Here is a 26,523-nt window from a genome sequence, read left to right as displayed (position 1 = left end):
ACAAATTTCAGCAATAGGCATCAAAGCAGGCCTGACACAAGAGAGCTCATGTGAGGAGGGACCGAGTGTGTTAGCACAGAGTTAGCATAGCTCTCTTAGAACATACAACTCCAAATATTGCGAGCGTCCCTGAAACCCTGGTCATTAAAAAATGTTTCAGAACTGTATAACTTTGGTTTGTTTCTCCTAATGTTGTAAAAAAAAACAACTAACTTTTTCTGTTACTAGGCTAAGAAATGTCCAGAGACATAAACGTTATTTTTAGACAGGATTTATTTCTGTCTACCTTTTCACTGACAGAAATAAATGTGTGCCTGTCAGCTGCGTTTCCATTACAAATGTGCGCAAATCTTTGTCTATATTCCAGTATAAAAACAAATAAAAATTGCAATTGCGGTGTTTCTATTAAATAAGAAATTAAATTTAAATCACACGTATATAAGCTTGTTCACGCGACAAGTCATTAGAAATTGTGGCAGCAACGGATGTAAACAGTAACATGAGATATATTCACAATTCAGCCATGTGGATAAACGCTCATCATTTATCAGTCAAAAAGAAAAAACAAACTCTTCCAGGCGCCAGAATTTTTTTTTTTTATCGAAGAAATTGAGTTTTTGTGAAATTGGCACGTTTCCATTTAGTTTCGTAATTCCAATTTGCGGAGCTACTGTAGTTTTTAGCATTTAGACACGGTGAAATACAGTCCACTCCTTTAAACTCAGCTTCAGTTCCACGGCTAAACATTCAAATTGTTTGTTTTTAGCACTGAATCCTCTGACCTCTGACCGTGACTGAGCAGAATGCCATGTCAGCATTCTTTCAAATCAACTTACATCTAGCTAGATTTTCAGTTCACCAAAAAAGGTTTGCTATCATCACCTGTATAAATATCTTTACCAACTTGTAGCAGCTGCTTGAAACAGGACATTTTTAACAGAGGCCTGTTCAGACGTAAAGCTGAGCTCTGTCTGCTGTTCGATGTGTTCAAGAAACATTTCAGGCGGTAAGAGACAGAAACAGCAACCATGTAGCTCACTGTGAATGAGGGCACTTTGCTTTCAGACAGGCTGAGAGGAAAATTAGAGCAGGAGAGAGAGGGGCAGCGGCACACACACACACACACACACACACACACACACACACACACACACACACACACACACACACTCTCTCTCTCTCTCTCTCTCACACATACACACATCTCAGCACTGATTCATGAGTTCGGCTGCTGTCGGATCAGCCTACCTGTTGGTCTGACATCGGACCCCGGCTGATCGTGGACCTGATCGCGGAGTTGGGGATTAAAACCGACTGAACCCGGAGTGGATGAGGAACCTAAACATGTTTCTACGGTTAATACTTTGGACTGCTCTGGCCGCGTACCGCGGGACGCCGACCTGCGACGGATTTAACATAGATGCGAAGTTTCCTGTGATTAAACAGGGGAAAACCGACGGGAGCTTCTTTGGATTCTCGGTAGCTCTGCACAGACAGACGAAGGGCTCCGACAAATACCTGTAAGTTGTCGGGGTGTGTTTGGGAAATGTTTTTGTTTCACTGGATTGTACCTACAGGTGGTCAGTGTGAGCAGAGATCGGGTGTTCTGCCGAAAGCCAACCATTACCTGTGTGAGCTGGCGCACACTCACCTGCGGACAACCTGAGCCTCAGCGCGGCTTTCGCTGTTAAGATGCGATCAACTGTTCCTGTCTGGTCCCTGGGGATCACTCACTTATTTTATCAAAGCAAGAGCAGATGAGGAAAGGTGGTTTAATTTTCTTTCATCCAGGTCGGAAAGTGTCAAGAAGGGCATGTAGAAGCAGGGCCGGCCCAAGCGTGTGTGAGGCCCTGAGCAGAGTTTAACGTGGGGGCCCGTTTTTCTTTCTTTGGCTTCATACAGATTTTAACACACCTTGTGAAGGAAATGTGATGCAATTTCAGACACAAGCAAGAAGAAGAAAAAATAAAAACTTCACCATAATAAAGTAACTAGTTATTTAAAAATCAACAATTACTGAATATTGATTAAAATAAGTCAAAGGGAAATATTTTTCATGGCTAATATTTTAACAGCCTATAAAAATATATTTCATATTGTCCCATGATGCCATTAAGCACTACTGTAAGTGTATGTGGAAAATAACGGGACAAAGTATTTTTGTGCTAATTGTCAAAATTACGTCAACTAGTTAAGCTCAGGAAAAAGTTTTAATTAACAAAAAATAGCAAGAGAAGGGGAAGTAGGTCAGTTGTGCTAGCTTGACTTTGACAACCTTAGCATGTATATGTGCTGCAGAATCGCTGTGTTTCGGTTCAGGAAAAAAATAACTCAAAGGCGACCTACACAACTCTGGCATATCATCAGTAGAGCAGGAGTTAAAATTAGATTATATGTGTCAATCACTAATCAGTTGTCATGGCAACAGGTCTGTGTGTAGTGTAGCCGACACAGAGAGCGAGAAAAAATCAGAATAAAAGTGGTTTTGCGTTGTTCCTCTGAGGTTTTTCTGATGTTTCCTGTGATGCGCAGCACTGGATGAATAATCCCTCCACCTCCAGGGTTCATTCTGTTAACAGAATTGCTCCAGCGCTGCTGTGGACGCCAATTAAAACAGTCGTCCTTTTTGCCATCTAGCTTCATGCGTGTGCACGCAGACACAGTTGCCACTTGTAAACAATCACATGCAACATGTCTGTCCATATGTACATTTACAAAATGTTCTGGAACAAAATGAGTGTGTAATTTCGCTTTGCAGTGGAACGTCGCAGAACTAATGACTTTCACTCAAAGCAGGTCAGAAACACGATGAGACACGTTTTGCTCTGGCTGACACGGGGCGGGATTCAGCAAGTTGTCAAAATAAAATGTGTCTCCTGAGGCTATCAGCAACTCGGCTTTACGTGAACAGGATTCTCCCTGATGCCTTTAAGTTACAACAATTTAATTCACATGTTGCTTATCCAGCATTTCCAATAAAATAACTACTTAGAAGTAGTTGCCAATCAGTGCAATATTACTAATGTTTTGAAACTATTCGTCAGTTTTAAGGGTTTTTTCACTTTTACACTCTTAAATGAAAAATTATCGCAGTGTAGCACAGTGTAGACGAGAATATCAGGGACAGTGAGTGTTTGTAACAGCAACCTCTCTCAAACTTTCTCCACATGAATGAAATTCTTTTAAGCAGTCGTCTGGTGTTGGATCTCACTCGGCCAATCACAGCGGCCTCTCCATCCCTGATCACAGAGCATCACCATAACCTTCTCTTATCTGAGCTGCAGTTCTGCTTTGATGCAGGAAAAGACTTGTCGTTTGCTTCCTCTGTGTGGTCAGCAACCATGAGTCTCCATGCAGAGCTCAGTGGTTAAATTTCTCCAGCGTGCCAGACTGAAAATGTACCAAAAATATTCGTTGTGTTAGCAAGACGGGTAGATGTGTCGTCCCAGCTCCGTCTCTCGGGGGTCGTTGCCATGCAGGGTCGCCCTAGTTGGAGCGGCGAGGGGGAAATAAAATAACATTTAAAACAGTAGGAAATGAATGCAGGTAAAGATCAAGACTTATGCTGCAGTCTTTATGATACCTGAAGGTAGTATTGCATTTGCAATAATATTTTCTGACAGACTTCAGAGCATTTGCTTTTTATTCTAACGTACATGAACTGATCTGCATTTTATACATTTTTAGGAATTTCCAACCTGAGCTTTATTTTTTTCTGTAGCTTCAAAAGAGAAAACAAATGGACCTCTTTTCTAAACAATATATAAACCATAATTATATTTATGTTGGTAAAATTTTACCATAATAGAAGCTTTTCAGTTGCAGTTTGTACATTTATTGAGGTTTTGGTTCAGTAAAGAATTCTTTCTTGTGTTGCACGATATATCGAGAATTGATCTCCGTTGTTGAAGAAAATTACAATAATTATGCAAAAAAAAAAATCATAAAAAAAAATTCAGATAGAAATAAGTATTTGGTTGTCATATTTAGACCACGCATCCCTGGATTTAAATAACAATATGTTCTTGACAAAAACTGCCAGAGTACAAAATGACCCTCAGTGACCGGTGTTGTTCTTTGCTGTGTGTTGGAAGCCAGACAGCTAAGTTAAAAAATAATTTCACGCAGCTGCTATTTGCTACTGATAGAGCATTATTTATTTTATTTTATTTTTTTTTTACAGAACTTAATTTACCTTAGCAATAAATTCCCACTTTCTGTTCATGAGAAAGACTCATGTACTCTTGTGACTTACTGCATGTTTTGTGGTAGTATATCATCTTTATCTCTTCCACCTACATTTTCCTCCTTTCTCCCTTTTAAGCTGAGGTTTTGTACAAACTATATAAATCTGTAAAGACACATAATGTGCTGATGGAGCGTCTGGTTCTTGATGTTGGTCTTGCATGAGCCCATATTTGTGTCTCTGCTTCAAAAAGTCATTGCTATCTGCTTCACAGCTATTTGATCAATTCAATAGACTAAAAATATCGTTTGGTGCAGTTATTCAATTTTGTATAGATTTGCTGTTTCATGTGCAGTCTGACCAGTGCAGCATACTGTAGAGTTTGTGGCTAAAAATAAGGAAATTGGATGACGACACAAGACCTTTTAGGGCTAAAAAAATAATTTTAATCTTCATAAAGGTAGGTGTAGACTCCACTGTCAACATTTACCAACATATATATATATATATATTATTTTGTACATAAGTTTTACAACCACACAATGGTGCCTCAAGCTGAAATAACAAGTCATATAAAAACATAGAGAACATGCTACCCAGCCAAGCATTTTATAAAACTTACCCAGATGAAAACAATGCTGGTAGCAGCAAAATGTGATCTTTGTCCATACCAAAACTCACAATAGAGTTTTAGTAGCAAATTACAATGTTAGCTGCTCCATAGCTTCTAAAAATAAAAACAATGTTAGCATTTTGCTGCTAACACCTTCATATTCCAGATCGAATAGAAAAACAGACACAATTCAATCTGGAATATCAATGATGAGTGAGTCAAATGGGATGAAATACTCAACAATATTGTTTATTAGTTTAGTGAATTTTAATGATTTTAATGAAATATGAGACTATGACTTTCAGTTAGAAAATGCCTCTGGAATTACTTGGATTAGGACGTTACTCAAGGCCTCGACACACGGGAGGCGACTTCACTCGCTCTCCATTCATTTCCTGTGGAACTTGCATGATGAGCTGACGATCGCTTTCCCTCCTCCAGCCAAGCAACTTGCAACACAAGACAGTTGAAAATTGTCCAACTTTTGTCACTGTCTCTGCCTCCTCTGTTGTGTCCCATGTGGTGGGTTTTCCCTCTCGGCGGCGTATGCTTTCACCTGTCGTTGTCGATCATCACTCCCCGTATGTCGAACCCAAAACGGTAGAAAAACAGTATCTGAAAGTCAGTAACATCAGACAGAGACACACATTGTCAGATATAGAACCAAACTGATGCATCATTTTTTTTTTGTTGATTACTGTATCATTGTTCAGTCGGTGTTACAACATGAAAATGAAAGAGTCTGTGTCTTCTTAACAGAGAGTTGTTGTCAAATTCAGGTCTAATTTAAAAGGTTTTACCCACTAAATGATCTGCTATGTGTGGAAACGCCAATGGTTGGTAAGTTGAGTTGAGAATCTTGTCAGACAAAAAGAGCAAAGATACATTAAGCACAAAGAATCATTGATTCGGATTCATTTAAAGTATCAGGCGAAAGTCGGGCTGCTTAGAAAGGATATGAAGGAATGAAGGATGACTCAAGACTTTGCTCAGGAATATAAACTAGTCGAAACAAGTCATGGGTGAAATGAGTGTTTTTCACCCATGACTCACAAAGAGTCATGGGTGAAGGATGAAAGTGTAGACTGAAAGTGTCCATCCCCTAAATTCAGCCATAAAGTTCCCTTTAACCTGTTCAAATGTTCATCATTATCCATTTGGACCAAATATTCCAGATTCCTGATTCCTGGTGGAGCTGATGGGTAGAGTGGGGGGTTGGTGTCCAATAGGAAGCTGGCATTACTTCGAGGAGTCAATGTTGAAAACACCTGAGGCCATTTTGCAGTGGGATGTCTGTCTTCACTCTCTCTCTCCGTTGTTGAATCTCTTGATTCTTTTTTGTTTTGGTCGTCCTCAGTTGTGGAGGGGAGGAGGGACTGGGCAGTCAGCTGGCCACCTATTGGCTCTTCCATTTCTTTGACCCCGTGGTATGCTTGGAATGTATTACTTTTCTGTGCAAAGTCACAACCTGCCAGGTTTCAGGTTGAGGCAAGCTGCAAGTGAGAATGATGATCTTTGGGCATAAAAGCAAGAAAAGAAAAAAGAAAAAAAAAACTTGAAAGATACTAACAGTTGAAGAGTCCTTGCACTTTTCTAAGAGTTGAAGCAAATGGTTCATCAGACTGATGAATATTTAATCAGAGCTGAAATGCATTTGATTTTTCTGCTTCATGTCTGTCTGACTGCCTGAGGCCATAAAAACCAGACGTTAGTGTCGTCGGGTCTTCCCCTCAGCGCTGTGAGGTGCAAATTAAACTGGTATGTTCCAGTTTACACACTAATATGATGTTCAGTCAGAACACGCAGAAGAAATGGGTTCTGCTTTTCTTTCATACCGCAGAGTTAGCCGGAATTAAAGAGGATGTCATGTCAGACGCAGTCAGTACTTCCTGTGTTTAAATCAGTGTTCCTCAATTCCGGTCCTCAGCATGTTTTAGGTGTTCCCCTTCTGCCACACACCTGGAGTGATTAACAGGCTTCTGCAATACTTGATGACTGCAGAAGAGGTCATGCGATCATTTGGATCAGCTGTTCTGAAATAGACACACATCTAAAACATGAAGAGCAGAGGGGGCCTGAGGACTGGAATTGAGAAGCACTGGTTTAAATGCAGCTACTATAACAGAAAACTCCCTCTGCAACCAATGTCCACCTTTGCTCTGATAAAGACACACCCTAATGCACCAGAAACCAGTAAGAGGCAGAAAGACTGATCTGTCTTTGTGCTTGAATTATGCTTGTTCGTTTGGCAGTAACAGGTTAGCAACTAAGTTTTACAGAGGAGTGTGAGTTTGGTCAGTTGCTGACAAACCCACTGGATTGATTGACAGATGGCGTCATGTCAAAAGCTTCAAGAAGGAACCTAATTAGTCAATAGAGTCTCTGTGTGGATTCAGATCTCTGAGTCCATCTTTGATGTGAAGGTCTCTGGAGTTCGTTAGAGAACATCAGTGAATAAACGGCATCATGAAGATTAAAGAACACCTGAAGCTGTTATCTGAAATGAAAAGACAGTAGCACAACAGCAAACCTGCCAAGATATGGCCGTTCACATGAAACTGCCCAGTGACTCTGGAGGAACTGGAGAAACGGTCAACAGGACAACCAGTCGTTGTTCTCTTCACAGATCTAGACTTTATGGGTTAGTGGTAAAAAGAAAGCAGCTGTTTGAACAAACTCAGATGTATCCGAGAAGTTCTACACAGTTGTGTTAACAGCAAACTTGTGAACTTTGGCCCAGATGCAAAATGTGATGTTTTGTGGAAAACTGATACTGAAATACTGAGAGAGTCTTAAGATGGATGGAGCCGTACAGAGAGGTGATCTGCATGGAAGAGCTTCAGCATGTGTGCTGTTAGGAAAAGACTCCTTTCAGCGTAGGAACGATGCTGATAGATTTGCACGTGGCATCGATCCAACATTCCTCTGTGCACAGAGGCTGGTGCTCTTTGTCTGTGAAGTGTGTTTGTGGGAGAACGATGGAGCTGCTGCCATAAATCACCTTCAGATGCTGACGGTTTATACTTCGAGAGCCAACACTTTTACATGACAGTAAGCCAGTACTTACTGATCTGCCACAGTGCAAAAGAAGCTTTGTGATGTATGGAGTTGTGTTAATGGCACTTTGCAAAATCCCAGTTGCTGCCTTCATAGCTTGCAAATGGCGGTTTAGGAGATTGTGGTGTGTTTTTAAGCAGGTTTAATATGCCATTTATGGTATGTGCTCACTTTTTAAATGGTAAATTAGAAATGTTAAGAAATATAAGTAATAAACAACGTTTATAAATGGTAAATAGTCCTTTAGGACATGTGTTGCACTTTTACCCTGCAGCCTGACTGACGTCCTGTAATACAATGTTGAAAGCTTTGTAAGTCAGATTTTACGCCTCTTGCTAATCTCTGCCGAGAAGACATTCAAAGGAGAGACTTTTATCGACCAAAGTTTCTGTAGTGAAGGTTGTTTCTGTCTTCTGACCCAGCAGCGTGGAGAAGCAGGTGACCTGAGGGGCTAAAGATAGCTACAGCTACATGAAGCTTAAAAAAACAATATGCTTCAACACCTTCCCCCTTCATTCTTCACCCTTGAGGGGAAATAATCCGGGTGTATGTGGTTAGGCCAGTGTGCATTCAGGTGAAGTAAGCTCAAAACTGTGGTGCATCCAAAGAACATCTTAATGTCTGCTTCTTTATTTAAAAAATATATATTTATATGAATGACATGTCATATAAAAATCTGTTAAAACGTGTTAAGGGTTGTCCATATCAGCTGCTGGAAGCAGATATTTCACCAACATTGTGTGTTTTGTTGTTGTTGTTGTTGTTAATAGCAGGTTCAGTTCAGGTTGCCCCCTTCTGTGTCGGTGGAAGTTTTTAACCAATCAGTCTCCTGCCTTCTCCCCAACTGAGGTCAAAATGTCACCGGTCACTGATACTCTGGGTCCCGCAAGCACAATGTTAGCTAGCATGGGGGTCACAAAGTGACATGCGTCCATGAGGAGTCCAGCCGCGTTTGTTTGTGTAAATGTGCATTCCAGTGTGCGTGCATGCATTTGGATGCAGTTCTCCATGTGACCTGGCTCAGGGTTTGTTTGTTTGCGTAAGTAAACGCCGAGTGACGAGGAACCAGGAAGCATTAGGCGCCTTAATGCCAGAGACATTGTTGTCATCTGACCCAGAAGCTGCAGATTAAGGCGCGCTACGCCGCAGTTCTCCATCTTTTGGTGCCTGAGATCTTTAGCAGCAACAAAAACAGATCAGAAGATTTTTAATGCGTCTAATATTATTCTTGTATTAACATCAGTTTTGTGTATAATGATGATATACTGACAGTGTCACTCCAGTTCTTTCTCTGGAATCTTCTTTAAAAATGGGCTTTAAGCTTCGGATTGTGGAAAATCTTTGTGGTTTTTGAAACTTTTAAAAATCTTTTCCTGTCCCTGGACTCTGGTCACCATCCCATGGAATCTGCCAGGATCGCGTTCTTCACTGTGTTTTACCTATTAAATATTCTGTCCTGGTCCTCCAAAAGACATGCAAAAAATAATATAAGAAAATGATGTGATAAAAAATGATTACATTTTGATGTGATGTTATGAGATGTGGCAAATCCATCTTTTACTCTGTGACCTTTACCCTCTCTTCTGTTAGCTTGTTCATCTTATTGGTGAGCTAATGCTACTTGGAATAATTACTACAGTTCAAACAGTTCTTTGCAGTATTAATATTGTGTATATTAATATTTGTCTCAGTGTTGTTGACATTCTGTACCTCTGTGGTAGTAACTGAACACAGGTTGACGTGTTGCTGCTGTTGCTGTTACTTTGTCGTGAAGATGGCTCCCATCTTCCATTTCTCTGCCTGGATCTGGATGCGTTTCCCTCCTGTTACTGTTTTACTAAAGGCAGATGGCGGGCTGCAAGAGGATGTTTGTCCAGACGACACAGCCAGATCCAGAGCCGTGTCATGGACCAGTGAACGTTGATATTTCGCCTTACTGACCTCAGTACACTGGTTCTGCACTGTGTCCTCCTTTAATTACCGATTGTGTCTCTTCATCCCTTTTGATTCAGAGGTTAGAGGAACTGCTCGGCGTCTCTCGTTGCTCCGACCTCCAGCAGCATGAAAAACACTGAGCATAACCAAATAAACCCAAATGAAGAACACCTTAGCATGTGTGTTTCACTTTCTACTTTTAGCTTCGACTGTCTTCAACTCCACCAAGACTGTGAAACCGGTGAGAAACAAGAAGTTCAAGGCGTGTTCATGTAGGATCAATCAGACGCTGTATTCCCGTTACCAAAGCAGTCGCAGTGAAGTCCACAGCTGCACATCTTGTTTTCTTTCGATCAGTTGTTACAACATGATGGTTGAATAAAGAGATCAAACTCGGTCTCTGTTTCGTCCTCATGCTTAATTTGATCTGCAGATTGAGTCACGGCGTTCAGTCTTATCTCCATTCATTTGCTTAGTGGCTCTAAATGGCAACGGGTCAACAGAGTCCCGCCTTCTGCTTCTGAAACTCCGAGGCAGGCGGGCATTCGTTTTCCCGTTATTGATGGAACATCCTGTTTGTTACCGTCTTTACACGTTTTCCTTCCTGATGAGTCACCAGACGTGGGAAGTGTGGTTTGATTTGACATTGATATGTGATCAAGATGTGTCAGCACAAACTTACAAAATCACACCAGCATGGACAAGTCAAACTCTGAACGTTTGATTCATTTCTGCAACAATGAAAAGACCAGATGAAAAACGTTTGTTTCTCCTTTTCCTGGAAGGTTCTTAAAAAAAAAAACATGAATCTTAACTGACTCTATAGCAGTGATTTCTTCATTCCTTAGAAATGCCTTATCCTCTGGTATCGACAGCTATGTCCAGGAGACAGTTGTGCCATTGCTGTATGACTTTTGATTTTAATTTTTGTTCTCCATTACCATAGTCAGTTCCCAAAAGCTCTCTGTCAAATCAGAGTCACATATCTTGCCATTAGATCTTGCTGTCTTGTCTGCGATGGATTGTGGTTTGGCCTGTAGAAACAGATTTCATTGCCGCTCTTCCATATTTCCCCGCAGTGAATCTAAATGGTGATGAAGAAATCCTCTCTATTGTTTTACAACATGTTAAAGCAAAGAACAAGTCGTACATTTTGTCTTTGTTTATCACGACTCCATGAGTGGGAGGCTGTTTTGTTTTTTGTTCGTTTTTGTTGTGTGCATCTTGCGTTGTGGAGAATGGTGTACTGTGTAACCAGGAACGTCTCTGCACTCCGCCGCTGCTCCACAGGTCGAATGACCTGCCTGCTAAATGCAGCAGCTGTGGTTTGGAATGAGATTAATATCTTCATCTGACTGAAACATACAAACACAGACCTCTGCAAAGTCATATCAGCCCAGACAAGTTCAGATTTGGTTGTTTTCTTTGTTATGGAACTCAGAAAAGCTGAACCTGAGGCAGAGTCTACAGTCTACAGAGACCAAACTGACCTTCAGGCCTGTTTGGACTGGAAACCTCATGGGTTTCTGTAGCGGATATTTTCCTCAGCAGTCTAAGGAGACGGTAACGGATGTTCTGGGACACTAAGAATGCCGACAGGATTATATAAAATCACTGCATCTCCTTTTTGAAATGACAAAACAATAAGAGGTACGTGCAGATTAAATTTACAGTATATATGCAATTCTTCAGTTGACAAAACAACTAACAAGAGACTTTAGACTCAGTTTGGATCCAGAGGCACAAAAGCTGGGAAAAAACACCAACAGAAAGGATGCTGTCTTTAGGAAACGGTTGCTAAGATACCTTTGGGAACAAAGATGGATCAACATATTTATCCAATAGATCAGAATGGTTCTGATTTCAGCTGAGACTCCAGTGATTAATACAGACTAGGTTTTTTTTTTTTTACCAGATTTGTTGCATTGTTCTTGAAGGCTTGTCTTCATGTTGCTCTTCATCTTCAATGTGCAGCTCATGATTTTTGTTTTGGTCTCCTTGGCAGCAGCTTCGTTTCCATTGACTTTAAAATTGCGCAAATTGGAATTACAAAAAAAAAACTTGGTCAATGGAAACAGTGTGATTTTGAAAAAAACTCACATTGTTTGCGAAAATGTTTTTGCTATGGATTTTTTTTTTTTTTTTTTGGTTTCAAAATTTGTGTATTTCATAAAACTGCAATGGAAACCATTTTTTCGCATAGTGACGTGACATGTTTATGACTGACATTGCATGAGTAAATTTATACACGTGATTTTAATTGCGTTTCTTATTTAACAGAAGCACAGGCATTGCCAAATTCTGTTTTTTTTTCGACGTTTGCAGAATATCTACAAAGTTTTGAACACATTTGTAATGGAAACACAGCTGGAAACGGATCAGTATGTTTGCCTGACATTTGTTTGGGTTTTTGCTTTATTTTGAGTCATCCGTATGACTCAAAATACAGTCAGCTGGTTGTGCTGTCAGTTAGCACAGATCTGCTGCAAACTGAATACAGTGGACCCCCGGTATCCACAGGGATTAGAGACCACAACTGCCTGCAAATAATTAAAATCCACAAATAACTTGTACTTCCTCTAAAACCACCCATAGTTACCTATTTTAATAGAATACATCATAATATGCATTTGGATACACATTTAGAACCATCTTGGCCGTCCTGCTAACCAGGGGTAAAAATATGTACGGTCGGGTACTGTGTACCCCTAAAAGATTTAGAAATTTTAAATTGACATTTGTGACTGTATCCAAAATAGACCAGGGCATATTTGCTTTTTGTGAGGGAACGCAACACTTAAGAGGAAATGCAATACTTTGTGCCAGATCCACCGGTGTTTTTTTGTTTTTTTTTTCTAAATAAATTCATTCATATTCAGTCTGTCACAGAAGCTGCAATGTATATGTCACTGAATCTGTGACGGATGTATTTGCTTTTTTTTGTTGTTGTTGTTTGTTTTGTTTTTTGGTTCAAAATAAAATAATAAATTTTCAGTCTGACACAAAAGCTGCGGCATACGTCATAGTAGCTAGAAGTTGCCGTTATTAAGATGTAGCTGGTCAGGGCACCCCGTGCTGCTGGGCAGTGGCACCCGTGCCAGTAGCCAGGTGCCAGTAGCAGGTCACTGTTATCGCTTCACAAAAAAATTAATCGGCACAGAAACTCCAAAGCACACAAAGAAGCAATTTATATAATTTATATATATATATATATATATATATATATATATATATATATATATATATATATATATATATATATATATATATATATATGTGTGTGTGTGTGTGTATGCATATAGACACACATAGTACCCCCAAGAATTCAAAGCTACTTTCACCCCTGCTGCTAACGTCTATGGTTTTCTTTGGCTCACAGAGATCAGTAGAGGTCAATGTTAGGAGAATTTTTATTGATACTTGGTTGGATGTGTGATGATTCCAAAGCGGTTGCACATTTTTTGTCTAAAGACCATAATATTACAGTCTGCGTCCTGCCTGAGCTTCACCGTATTTAATCAGCTGACATAAACAAACTTTTCGTGTTTTCTTCTTTGGTGGGAAACGATGGTTGTCAGGACATGATCGCCAAGGGGTGTAAATAGACTCCGCAGGTTTTGCTGTTGTTCTTTGCAATTTTTTTTCTTGCCTTGATAAAATCCAGAAACTCGGTGTTTGGACCCACCACAAGAAAGATTAGTTTAGATTAAAACACAGTCATGTGTTAAAACGGCTCAGTCAGAGATACGTAAAACCTGATGTTTGCTGACACTTTTTATCCATTCTGATTGAATCTGGGCTATTTTGCAAAGACGACTGATCGGGTATATCAGTCTCTAGATGTGCAAAGCCAGTAGAAACATATCCACTTTGTGGCAAAATGAAATCATGACAGGATTATTCCAGAAAAAAATGTACGATCTGGTGTGTCTCTCTATAGGACTCTAGTGGGACTGGGATTATCTGAACAATAGAAGAACTGCAAAAATTGTCATTTGATTGATTGCTGCCTCTGTCATGACTGACAATGAAATAAAAAGGATTTGAGTTTCTGTAGGTTTTCTTCTCCTTCGGGTCAGGAGTCACACCCTCTGAAAAACACGTTGCCCTAAACATTATCTGAAAGTTAATCACCGTCCCGTGTGGCTGCTTTACTTGTGCACGGCACACTAACAGCAGCTATAATGATCCAGCTTCATAAATAAGAGTTAAACAATAAACCAGGAGCTCAAAGTTTCATGCTCTGTTCAGTCTTGCGTTTACTTCCTTCATTTGTGTTTCTCTTTTTGTCATTTGTCACTAAGTTGTTTTTTTGTTTTTTGTATTTAATTTTTAATTTGCTTCGACTCATGATATATGAGACAACGTTTGAAAAAAAGGGGAAAATTACTGCATGCGAGCCATGTTTCTTAAAGGGGCGGTGTTATGTGTTTTCCAGGCACATAATGCCATTTTATAACATAATCAAGTAACTATGTAACCTTCAGTTGTTAATAAGAAACATAGATGAAGAACTGGAAAAGTTCTTCATTTAACAACTTTTCTTAAATGAAGAAAAGTTAATTTTACTTTTCTTCATTTAAATGTGACTTAAAAGAAATTTTACTTTGTAATTTCACACCTTGAAATTGGGCCACTGTCACTTTAAGAAGCTCCCATTCTTTCTGAAATTCCGCCTTCAGGAAGTCATCACAACATGACTCCTCTATTAACCCTTTAACATTGTTTTTACCAGTATTGCTCTGAAAAGTAGCTTCTAATGAGCTCAGCTGATGAGCAGTTCTCTCTGGAATTTGCTAATTGCTGCTGGCTAGTCTGAAGGAGCTGAGTGGGGGAGTTGTGGAGGAGGGCTGCTCTGCTCTGTGAGGCAGACACTTGGAAACTGCAGCTCAGAAGGAGGAACTTTGTTCTCAAAGGCGGAGCTATGTCCACCCAGGTGTTTTACACAGCTGAATGGTTGCCATGGAGATTAAAGGATTGCTCAAACATGCATGAAAGAATCAAGGCAACACTCCAGGTGTGTTTTTGATGAAATAATAACATTCTAACATGATGTAAATAAGAAAAAAAGCCAATTTTGTATAAAAAGGGCCCTTTAAAACAAAAACGTCTTAAAGTGGAACAAAGAGAAAATGAAAGTTGAGAATTTGTGATCCTTAGAAAAATGGCTAACCTAAAACCTTGCTGTTATCCTTAAGGCAGATATTCTGTTCTCATTGTTTTGTGAGTAATCAGGAATGGAAAAGCACATTTCACGTTTAGGAAACAGTTTATCTCCACTAAAGGTTAGGATTATCCAACCAACCAGACCTTGTTATGCAGATAAACTGACCTCTGCTTGTTTAGCTTAAGGAAGTTGATGTGACCGTACAGCAGCGGTCCGTCTGTCGTGTGATTTTTCTCTCTGCTGCGGCTGACAGGAATGCGGCTCCAGGTTTAGCTGCCAGTGTTTGCCATGGCAAATGTTTGGTTTAGCCAGTCGTTCAGATCACTTGTTCGCCAGCGGGGGCAAATTTCAACATGTCAGAGGAGGAGGTGGAATGCAGCTGCCAGTTGCCCTTCGCCTCACTGAGGCTGTTTATGAGGAGGTGATGAGCAGAAGGAGAGAACGCATTGTTGAGGTGGGACAGGAAATGAGATGATCTGTCATGGACAAGTCAGCCATCGGTTAGTCATCTTTAGGAAGGTTTCTGCAGGACAAAACATGAGGTCAAGCCTTCAGGTACACGAGTGGAATCATAAGCCTGAAAAGCTTTTTCCTTTACTTTGTGAATTTTTATTGCTTTAACAAAGAAAATTGGCAGGATTTTTTCTAAAATAGAACAGGAAACAGAGGACAGTGCAGGGCATTCTGGGTAAATCCAACCAAAACAAACTCAAGTTTGGCATTAGCTGGAGATGAGTCTTTTGACAAAGACAAAAGAGAAATACAGCCGCTAAATTCTTATTCTGTTTCATTTTTGTTTACATTTCATAAACTCAGCTCAGTGTCTTCTTCAGGTGTTTTCAGGTTGTTTCCTTCAGTGGTTCTTCCTGCAGCGCCCCCAAAGGTGAGGGAGTGAAGTGGTTTGTCAAACGGCTTCACTCAGTCCAGTGCGAAAGAGAACCACACCAGGCAAAAATGTGACAAATGTTGCAATTTTAGTCACCAGTCGAAACAAGGCTACCATCTAACACACACCTGTCTCTGAGAAACAGAATGTCACACAAGGAAGTAATTCAAATATACTGAATTAATTAATCAGAATTTTGAATTAATTTTCAAAATTCTAAAGGATAGGAAACAACAATGAATGTCAGAATAAAACACAGTGTGTGCAGTGTAAACAAAAACCCTTTCTTTGGGATTAATATGATTAGTTGCTGCAACCTGCTTTCCTCCATCTGAGATTATCGGAGTCCCTAAAGCCTGGGTGATTGGTGCTCCACTCAGGATTCCTGTTTGGTTAGAACCAAGTCCGCCGCCTGGCCTCCAGGTGTTCCTCCACTCGCTCTTTCCCACAGAAGTCACTAACCTTGGATTGTGGTGTTTTGATACATTTGTTCTGCTTCCTGGTGAAAGAAAAAGCCAACAGAAGAAGCACAGAAGTTTACTCTTCCTAAACGCAGCTTGCATTAAAATGCAAATAAAAAGAACGTGTTTGCTTCAAGAAACATTTCTGTCTGTTGATGCTTTAAACCTCTGAGGAATCAACTGCAAAAAGGAAGAAGATTTTGTCTTGGATCTCAACAATCTTAAAATTGGTGCTGTGAATCTAAAAATAGTGTTAGCGTTTGACCTGGATCTGTATTGTTTAATGAGCGAGGTGTAATCACCTACCACACATGTTAAGCTGTGTCCTGCCAACATATCAGATCAGTCAGAAGCAGACAGGTAAAACCTAATCTGAAGCTCATATGTAGTTGATAAGTCAAAGGGAAATTGTCTCGCCTCTTGTGATGCTCTCTTGATAAGATTCTAAGTTTATATGGGGGCACTTTATCACTGCATTCCAAAACATCCCAGTTTGGGTTATTTTGCAAACCCGGTCACATGACCAGCTGAGATCACAGGGAGGATCCAACACCACAAACAAACCACAGCTTTTATTAGGTTCCTAAAATGTGGCAGAACTCTCAGATTGAGGTCTAGTTTAAAAAAAATCTTTATCCTCCCAGATTTCTTAGGAATTTTTATACTTTTAGTTTATGTTTCATGTTGTGTACATTTTATGTACAAATCAGTTGACATTTTATCACACATTGTTTGTAGGCTACCGCTAGCCTGACCATTTAAATCTTGCTTACTGCTCAGTCTGGGATTTCTCCCATTCACATGGATTCCTGCAGTAGAATTTCTACCAGGCCAATCAGCAAACAGGAGAAGTTGTGAATGATGTTGTCAATATTTCTAGACTGTTTTAGAATTGTTGTCTGCCAAGTGACTGGTTTTTTAGCAGGCTAGGCTACTGCTACGCATGTTAGCTTATCATATTTTGCCACTGTTGTTGTGTTTAGAGAAGTGTGGGGATGAAAAGGTGATGGTGCCAGGAGTGACAGACTGATATTTAAAAGTGGTGTGTAAAGGACAAGGTAAAGAGGCACCAGCAAGTTTAAAAGAATAAACAAATAAAAACATCAGAAGAGGCTAAATTACAGGAGTGGCTGTTTCCTCACTGGTCCCTTTTTTAGTGAATGCTATGGCTGGCTAACCATAAGCCGCTAATAGCGCTAAAGTTAGCATTTGATTGGAGGTTCCTGGTAGAGGTATAAAGGATTAATAATTAGTTTTTTTTCTTTTACATTTAATCGTTTCCAGTTTAAAGTGTAAGATACTTATTGATTCATTCTACACTGAACACTAATTATTTGAAATAGTTAGAGATTTATGATGAGATTTAGGATGGAAAAAATGCTATCCATTGTGTTTGACATTGGGACCAGCATAGTTTGAGAAAAGCACAAAAAATACAATAAATGGACAAGTTACATCTTAACTCGTTTGAGACTTTTGTGAACCACGAAACATTTATTTTGTTCTATTAAAACTCAGAACAGGGTCATTTTCAGTGCATTTAGTGCATTTAGTTCTAGGGAAGAACGAGTCAAACCTGGACTAAAACAATCCAGAAAAACCCTGCTGTGATCTATGAAATATCACAAAACTCAACACTTTAGACTAGAAGAACCAGCAATGAGTGATTCTAATTTTGTTAAAAGAACAAACATGAACAGAAGGTAAAGCTACACCACTTAGCATCGTTTCTGCTCTCAGATCACATCCTTCTCACTAGCTCTCTGTAAACAAGATTACACACACCTTTCACCTACAAAGTGCAACGAATAAATCTTGTGCTTACGATAAACAGTGTGTGAACCCTGGCAGACAAGCAATTACTCTACTTCAAAGTTCACTGCTGTGTTAAAAGGTTCTGGTGTAGGGAGTGTCCACTTGTGAATGTGTGTGTGTGTGTGTGCATGTGTGTGTGTGTGTGGGTGTGTGTTTGACGCCTAGACTTGCTCTGACCGCTTCACTCTCTTTTCTTTTTGTATTTAAAAGGTCACGCAAACTGAAATGACCTTTTCTGTGAGCTTGTTATGGTGAAGGAACTCTCAAGCGTCTCAGGTGTCACTCCGTTTCCTTTAAGCTGCATCAGAACTCTGCTTAGACCTCAACAATAATCTGTCAGATCATTTTCCATCATCTTTTTCTAGACTATGTCTCACCTAACAAACATCCCACAAACGCGGTCTGAAGTGTTGCTTGTCCCTCTGTCTGTGTGTCCCTCCAGGCTTCTCGTAGGAGCACCCAAAGAAAAAGCCAATTCTCTTCCAAATGTCAACGAAACGGGCGCCGTGTACGCCTGTCCAATCAGCGAAGACCGCACAGACTGCACCAGGATGGATCTGGTCACATCAAGTAAGCATGATGCTCAGCTGCGTGACAGGATTACCTGCTCACATGTGACGCGACAAAGGAAAACATATCAAATTCTTCAGGTTTTTATTTTAGTTTAGTTTTTCTTTTTTTCCTGCAGAGCCACCTAGTGGTCAAAATGATCCATTTCATGTGTATTTCCAGATCCATCAACTGGTTTCTCTGAACTTTTTCATTAGTTTTGATACTAAATTCTTGTTTAGTTCTCCTTTGATGGACATAGGCTTCTAAAAACAAAACATTGTTTCAGTTCAGTGTTTGTTTGGGATTTTTATGGAGATGGATTTGTAAAGATGAGCTTTGCTCTAGAAAGTGCAACACAATGAAAAACGACCCAAAGCCTTTACTGTGCCATGAAAACATTTAATGTTTCAGATGATCAAACAAACTTTCATAACAGACAACACAAGTGCACTTGAAGCTGCTCTGTAACTTTTACGAAAAATCTTTTTTTTTTTTTTTACATATTTGTTGAAACTTTCACAGCGTTGTGAAACAATCTGTGGAAAAAAACTGAGTTGCTCCGCCTCTTCCAAGCGGCAACTAAAAACAACCAATCAGAGCCAGGGGGAGGGTCATGCTCAGGTGTGATACATCTTCTCCCCATCAGCAGAGCCTGTTGTGATTACCTAAGAATACAAAAAAAACCCCAGAAATCTCATTTATAATGAGTCCTGCTTTCCTACGTCCAGGCCTTTACTTTCTGTTTGGCAGATCAAATGAATTTCCAGCACTCAGGTTTATTAATCTTGCTTTTTACGCTCCAGGATATAAAATTTCTGGAGCTGCATATATTTTAATGTTCAGGTTAGGACGTCAGCTGCTCCAGTCAAAGCACATTTTTGCGGTTAATGTGTATCGGGGCATGAATGTGGCTTAAAGGCTAATCACAGTTTGGATCCGTGTTCCTCTGACTGAATATCTCCAGAAGCATGCTGGCTGTTTATTCAAATCTTGCAGCTGACTGAAGTGATCTGATCTGATTTTCTCTTTGGGAAATTTAGTTTTTAAATGGTTCAAAGTTCTGAACACAGCCGTCCAAGAACATGGAAGCAGGTGGAGTTTGGTTCTTGTGAGCTCTTACTGTTTAGATTCGATCCTGTTTTGGGTCATTATCCTGCTGAAGGACCCAACGATGGCACATTTTCTGTTTAGTAGAAAATTCACCGTATTTTTTATTTATTTATTTTTTACTTGTGACAGAAGAAGCTTACATCACTTCCATTTTCCCTTAGAAGCAGTTAGCTAACAGAAGGTTTTAAACATTATTTTCTACCAAGAGAAACTTGGATCCCTGTCTAAGCTTGTCAAAGAAAATTCCAGCTATTTTAATGTTTTATTTACGGCCAGGACGTTTTCAACGAAATAGTCACATAGATTTTAACGCATTCAAAAAATTTTAGGGGTTGCGCAGTGGTGCAGTTGGTAGAGCTGTTGCCTTGTAGCAAGAAGGTTCTGGGTTCGATTCCTGGCCCCGATCTTTCTGCATGGAGTTTGCATGTTCTCCCTGTGCATGCTGGGTTTTCTCAGAGTTCTCCAGATTCCTCCCACTGTCCAAAAAGATGACTGTCAGGTTAGTTGGTTTCTCCAAATTGCCCCTAGGTGTGTGTGTGTGTGTGTGTGTGCATGGTTGTGTGTCCTGTCTGTCTCTGTGTTGCCCTGTGACAGACTGGCGACCTGTCCAGAGTGTACCCTGCCTCTCGCCCGGAACGTTAGCTAGAGATAGGCACCAGCAACCTCCTGACCCCACTAAGGGACACGGGCGTGAAGAAAATGGATGGATGGGGAATTTTTAGTGAGTAACTATTTACTTGTAGCGAATTCCTGACTCATGAATACAAACACAAATCTTTCTTACCTGACAGACATGTTTCTCTCGTCTTCCCCCTTTTGAGCAGTGGAGGTGTTGTAGTCAGACTGCAGGGAAGCAGAAAATCATGGATTTGTAAATTCCTAGAAAGTCAAGTTATAAAAAATATATAAAAATGCTTAATTACATGTGTTTTATAGAAACAGCGTAGGGTGGGAAAAATTGTGAAACTCTTGATTTTGTGAACGAAAAGGTGGAGGGAGAGTTCCCCACTGACCCAATGCCCTGACGTGGAAGATTTATCTCAGGAACTTTTCTTTGAAGTCTCTCAGAGACCGAGAATCAAACAGGCTGTCTTTGTGTCTCGTACTCAGAACTATTTTGCTGGCGATTCAAAATAAGACTAACTCTGAACCCATGTGACAAATTCACAGCCAAGCCGTCGGAGATAGTGGAGGGCATGTGGCTGGGCGTGACGGTGGCCACCCAGCGGAGCCTGAAGGAGGGACGTGTGCTGGTGAGATGACTCCCTGTTCACTCCACTAATCAGCGCCAACAACATCAGGCATTTCAGTGACACCAGTGAGGTCACTGGTATCACAGCTCAGGTCAACCTCTGGTGTCACCAGTGACATAAAATGGATGTTACATCAAGTGTCTGTTTACTGAGGACAATTCAGAGAGCAGCGGTTCTGCACAGACCTTTCACTTGTACCACTGTGAAAAACAATTACGTCCTTGCAGACAATAAAAGTCAAAGCAGAGAAAAGAGGAAGGAAAATGATTCAGTAAATTAGAAATAAGTCATGATGAGTCTCATAAAACAACCATTAAATATGTATGAAACATCATTTTGATGACACACAAAAGATGATTGTTATTTTTAAAGATAGTTTTTCTGTTGGTCTGATTTAATCTTCTAATTTTAAATGGGTTTTCATTAGCCGTTAGCATAAAATGACCATGACTAAGAGGAACAGTTAAAACATCAGCCTTTGCCTAGTTACGTAAAGATGCGATGCGTTTCCCTGGCTGATGGAGTTACTGACATAAATTCCCTTTTTCAGTAACATTCAAATTTTTTGAATTGATCTATATACGGTATGTCACATATACGGTATGTTTTATGACACCGCTAGCTTTAAAACCATGGCTTCCTGTTTGCAGGCTTGTGGGCATCGTTATGTGAAGATCAGCACAGGCCAGAGGCGGATGATCGGAAAATGCTTCGTAAGGAGCAACGATCTGACGCTTGACAACAACGATCTCTGGCAAACTGATAGCTATGAGCGCTGCAACCCTGGAGACGACCACAAGAAGGAGGGAATGTGCAACCTGGGCATCTCCGGTGGTATAACTGAGACCGATGTCGTCCTCGGCGCCACGGGAAGCAATAACTGGAAAGGTGGGGAGCTGGGAGCTGCTGGCTGAGCTTCAGTCTGGAAACCAAACCATTTTCCTGTCTTGTAATTGTCTGTTTGCTTTGCTTTAAAGGGAACGTCCATTTAACCTGGAGAGATCCAAATCCAGACAACTATGGGACCAGTATTCAGAGAACAATAAAGGATGACAAAAAAAACAACATCTATATTGGTGAGTTCTTATTCTCTCGTCATTTTCATTACAAAGGTTCACAAAACTGTGTCAATATTTCACTAATATAAAAGCATTATTTTGCAATTTCGGTGTTTCTGTTAAATAACAAATACAATTAAAATCACACATGAAAATGTTTTGTTGATGCCGTGCCATCATCCTCCAATCTCTTCCTGTTGTTTTCTCCCTTGTGGTTTGCGGCAGTAACATCCGGTTGTTGATCATGTGACTTAGGTTTCGGGGAAAAAACATTTTTCATTCCCATTTTGTGAAATGAACCTATTTGATACAGCCAAAAGAGCCACCTCATCCTAGTGCCAAAACTTTTTAAAAACGTAGCTTTTTTGAAATTGCCGTTTTTCCCTTAAGCAAGTGTATTGCCGGAATGTCAAACTGTGCAAGTTTTACTGTTTTTATTTATGATTGGTGTGAATGAAACACCTGCTTTGTTTTTCCAGGTTATTCAGTTCTCGAGGAGCAAAAACTGCTGAGTAGTCACCACAACACTGTTGTGACGGGGTCCCCCAGGGATGAATCCAAGGGCTCCGTGATGTTGGGAGAACAGATTCAGGACAAAATCCAGATCACCCACACCATCCTGGGAGAACAAGTGGGCTCCTACTTTGGGAGCAGCCTGGCTGCCACTGACCTCAACAATGATGGGTATGTCTGAGCTCAGTCTGTGGGGATTCTAACTGTTCATTTTTACGTTCATCAGTTTTCCACCCAGTATGTCCAATGCCTTAAGGCTGCAAAATGCCACTTTCATAAAAACATGTTTGTTTTTTTTTTTTACATATTTGCTGAAACTATCACCATGTTTTCCTGTAATGGTAAGCTGTTTCTCCACCATTAGGATACTCAGCAGTGAGTACATGGGTATTATTTACATCACTAAGACCCGCCTCCTGGCTCTGATTGGTTGTTTTTGGTGCAATTTGTCAGACTGCAATAGCAGCTCAGGCAGGAGGTGGAGGAGGTTGGTCTTTTTACAGATTATCTGTCTCATATTAAGACGACGATTCATTTGCTCTAAGAAAAAAAAAAGACATTGTTGGTAACATTGTTGATTTGAGAGGAGAATCACCAGACTCTTAATCTGAGGGGAGGACCAGAGTGTAGAACCATCAAATGAAGGGGAGGAACTCTCAGTTTTGGATAATACAGGTTTGGCTCCTACAAGTACGATCTCAGTTTTGTCGCTCTTCAGTTTGAGGAAGTCAGAGGTGAATCAGGATGGTGTTTCAGATGACCAGGAGGTTAGGGAAGAGGGTGGTTCCTGTGGAGTTTGACTGACAGGACAGATAGAGCTGGGTGTCATCCATAGCAGTGAAACAAAATGTATAATTTCTGGAAAAACAAAATACTTCAAAGGAAGTGGGTAAATGATAAAGACTTGGGATCACAGGACGGGGCCCTGGGGAACAGCTGGTGTGACAGATGGGAGCAGACAGGTTTGAGTTGAACAAACTAGAGCTTCAATGTAAACATGTGCCACACATTTTTTATTCTTGTCTGTTAATTACAAATCAGTTTCGTTCTCCTTCACAATCCTGCTCTACTTTTCCTTGTCCGTCATATAAAGTCCCCGAAAAACTACACTGAACTTTGTCATTTGAAAAAGGTTTTGAAAATATTTCAATCTTTTTCTGATGTTTCATTTTGTTTTGTTTTTGTGTCTTTTTTTCCCCATCCCAGCTGGAACGACCTGATTGTTGGGGCTCCGTTTTACTTCGACCGCAATGCGTTGAGCGGAGGAGCGGTGTACGTTTTCATGAATGAGAACGGATCTTTCCAGAGTACCTGCACCATGAAGCTGACCGGTGAAGCTTTCTCCGGGTTTGGCACTGCAGTCGCTGCCATCGGCGATGTCAATCAGGACGGATTTCAAGGTGTGACCTTCAAAATATAATTTGTATTACATTTGTTTCGATCACTTCTAAAGCTTAGCTTAAGGATTATTCGTGTTTTTTTTTAGTTCACTGCACTAGAAAAACTCATTGCAGGAATTCTATCCTGGTCAGAAATAGTGAAATATATTTTTTTCATAGACATCCCTGCTTTTTATTTCTCGGTTGTTTTTGGTTGGTATTGCTTCCTTGAGGTATCTCTCCCTTCCTTCTGTAGACTTTGCAGTAGGAGCTCCTTTTCATGGGACAGGACGGCTCTATATCTGGATGGGAAGTAAAACTGGAGTCTCCCAGCAGCCCAGTCAGGTAACATCAGTCCTGGTTACTGTATACAGTACGCTTGGAGCTTTTTAGTTAAGGCATTGTGATTAAAGCCATGTGTCTCTGTTGCCCTCTACAGATAATTGAGGGAACGTCAGTGGTCAATGGCAACTTCCAAACCTTTGGTTACTCCATAAATGCAGGCATGGACACTGACAACAACGGCTACCCGGACATCTTAGTTGGCTCACTGGATGAGCGTGTAGCTCTTCTAAGGTAGAACAACAAAGGCATATCTATGTGGTGCCATTTGTGAAGTTGCACTGTCAAAAAACTAAGTTGGGTTATTTAGCTTGGCTGAAGGAAAAAAAATGGCGGTTCATTTTTCAGATTCATATTTTCACCATGTTATTCGTTCATTTATAAACATCACAGTTTCAAGCTGAGTATTTAGTTAGCAAGCTGAATACTTAGCTTGCTAGTTAAATATTTAGTTTGGAGACAAATAGTTAATTAAATAATAGGCACCAGCAACCCTCCCGACCCCACTAAGGGACAAAGGTGTAAAGAGGATGGATGGATGGATGGATGGATGGATGGATGGATGGATGGATGGATGGATGGATGGATGGATGGATGGATGGATGGATGGATGGATGGATGGATGGATGGATGGATGGATGGATGGATGGATGGATGGATGGATGGATGGATGGATGGTTAATTAAATATTTGGTTTGAAGCTAAATATTTAGGTTGCTAATTAAGTATTTAGGTTGGAGCTAAATATTTAGCTTCACACTAAACATTTTGCAAGCTATCTAAATATTGTGTTTATAGCTAAATATTAGGTTGGTAAGCTAAATATATGGGTTAATAAATTAAGTAGTTAGCCAGGTACACATTTAACTTGCTAATTAAATATTTACCTTACTATCTGTAACACTTGCTAAATAGTTAGCAAGCCCTAATTAGCTTACAGATTAAAAATTTAGGTAGCTAAATATTTAATATTTCACTTGTTAACTAAATATTTAGTTTGGAACTCTGGATTTTGTCTAAAGCTAAATATTTAGCTTGTTAACTAAATATTTAGCTTGGATCCAAATATGTAGATTCCTAAGCGCATTCTACCAAATCCTAAGAAGAATAAAAAGAAAGTCTCACTTTCACTATTCTGAATTTTAACAAATTGAAATGTTTTTCTGACTGACCTAAAACAGGAACGGTCAGTGAGAAAAACATGGCGGCTTTTGTGTGTTTCCTTTCAGAGCTCGCCCTGTCATTCACCTGACCATAGACTTCACTGCTGAGCCCAAGATAGTGGATCCTAAGAATTGTCCTGCAGCTAATCCATGGTAACGCCTCTCCTGAAATATCAAATTATGAAACAAACCTACACAGTATGATTTTAACATATAGTATGACTGCTATACTTTTAAAGCATCTCGGTGAAGGCGTGCCTGTCGTTCACGCTAAGCAACGGAAACAAAAACTTTAAGAAAAACATCAGTAAGACGTTCTCACACACAATCTGCAACTTTATATAAAAAGCTTTAAGAAAAGATGTCTTCAGGAACAGCTTGTTGATTTTTTTGTCTGTCTTTTTGTCGCAAAAGATATTCCTTGCGAGGTTGAAGCCGACACGCTATTCAGTAAAAAACCTCGAGTCCAATTCCAAAACGGTGTCAATAAATTCACCATAACTCTGACCCAGCCGTCTTCTAGTCCCGTCTGTCGCGTCCTAAAACTAAGTGTTGAGGTAAGGATACCACAATGATTGCATGTTTTACATAAATACATTATTTGAATGTTTTTGGACTTGTAGTTGTCAGTTATTTACAGAGCTTTGCATACAGGATTTATTTATTTATTTTCACATTTTGATGATGTTGACGCACCGATGTGAAAACCTGAGTCGATATCAATATCCGATATTAATGTTGCTTCAAGAAAACTACCACAACGCTTACTTCACCAGTGCTTGTCTGCTTCAGTTAAACTACCCACGATCCTTTGCTGCATCACTTTCACATACCACATGACCAAACTCCCCCTCTAGACATAAATGCCAATTAAATGGAAATAAATATCGGCTGTTGATATTGACCCATTTTTATCGGTCGATATCAACCGATAAAATCACATCGGTGGTGCTGATGTTGGTGCCGATACATCGTGCATCCCTAATTACAGGCATAAACGTTTTTGTGTTTGATTGGAATTTTATGAGGTAGA

The 26,523-nt window shown here is 40.1% G+C and overlaps 1 protein-coding gene across 4 annotated transcripts in view; it reads left to right on the top strand.

Moving 5' to 3' along the window:
- The first annotated feature begins 1,086 nt into the window (after positions 1-1,086).
- Positions 1,087-26,523, top strand: part of itga3b (integrin, alpha 3b) — a 38,647-nt gene continuing 13,210 nt past the window's right edge. For 3 of the 4 annotated variants that reach the window (XM_017301707.2, XM_008437842.3, XM_008437844.3), the window contains exons 1-12: positions 1,087-1,520; positions 18,563-18,690; positions 20,953-21,035; positions 21,686-21,923; positions 22,013-22,111; positions 22,573-22,777; positions 23,813-24,006; positions 24,242-24,330; positions 24,425-24,561; positions 25,557-25,643; positions 25,730-25,797; positions 25,905-26,047. In XM_017301707.2, coding sequence (XP_017157196.1) covers positions 1,330-1,520; positions 18,563-18,690; positions 20,953-21,035; positions 21,686-21,923; positions 22,013-22,111; positions 22,573-22,777; positions 23,813-24,006; positions 24,242-24,330; positions 24,425-24,561; positions 25,557-25,643; positions 25,730-25,797; positions 25,905-26,047 — 1,662 coding nt within the window. In that variant the 5' untranslated portion in view covers positions 1,087-1,329. The other variant, XM_017301708.2, reaches the window with a different exon arrangement.

Source organism: Poecilia reticulata, chromosome 19 (assembly GCF_904066995.2).
Source record: "Poecilia reticulata chromosome 19, P_reticulata-male-v2, whole genome shotgun sequence".
NCBI lineage: Eukaryota > Metazoa > Chordata > Actinopteri > Cyprinodontiformes > Poeciliidae > Poecilia > Poecilia reticulata.
Note: the sequence above shows the minus strand (reverse complement) of the source record. Positions and strands in the feature narration are given on the sequence as shown.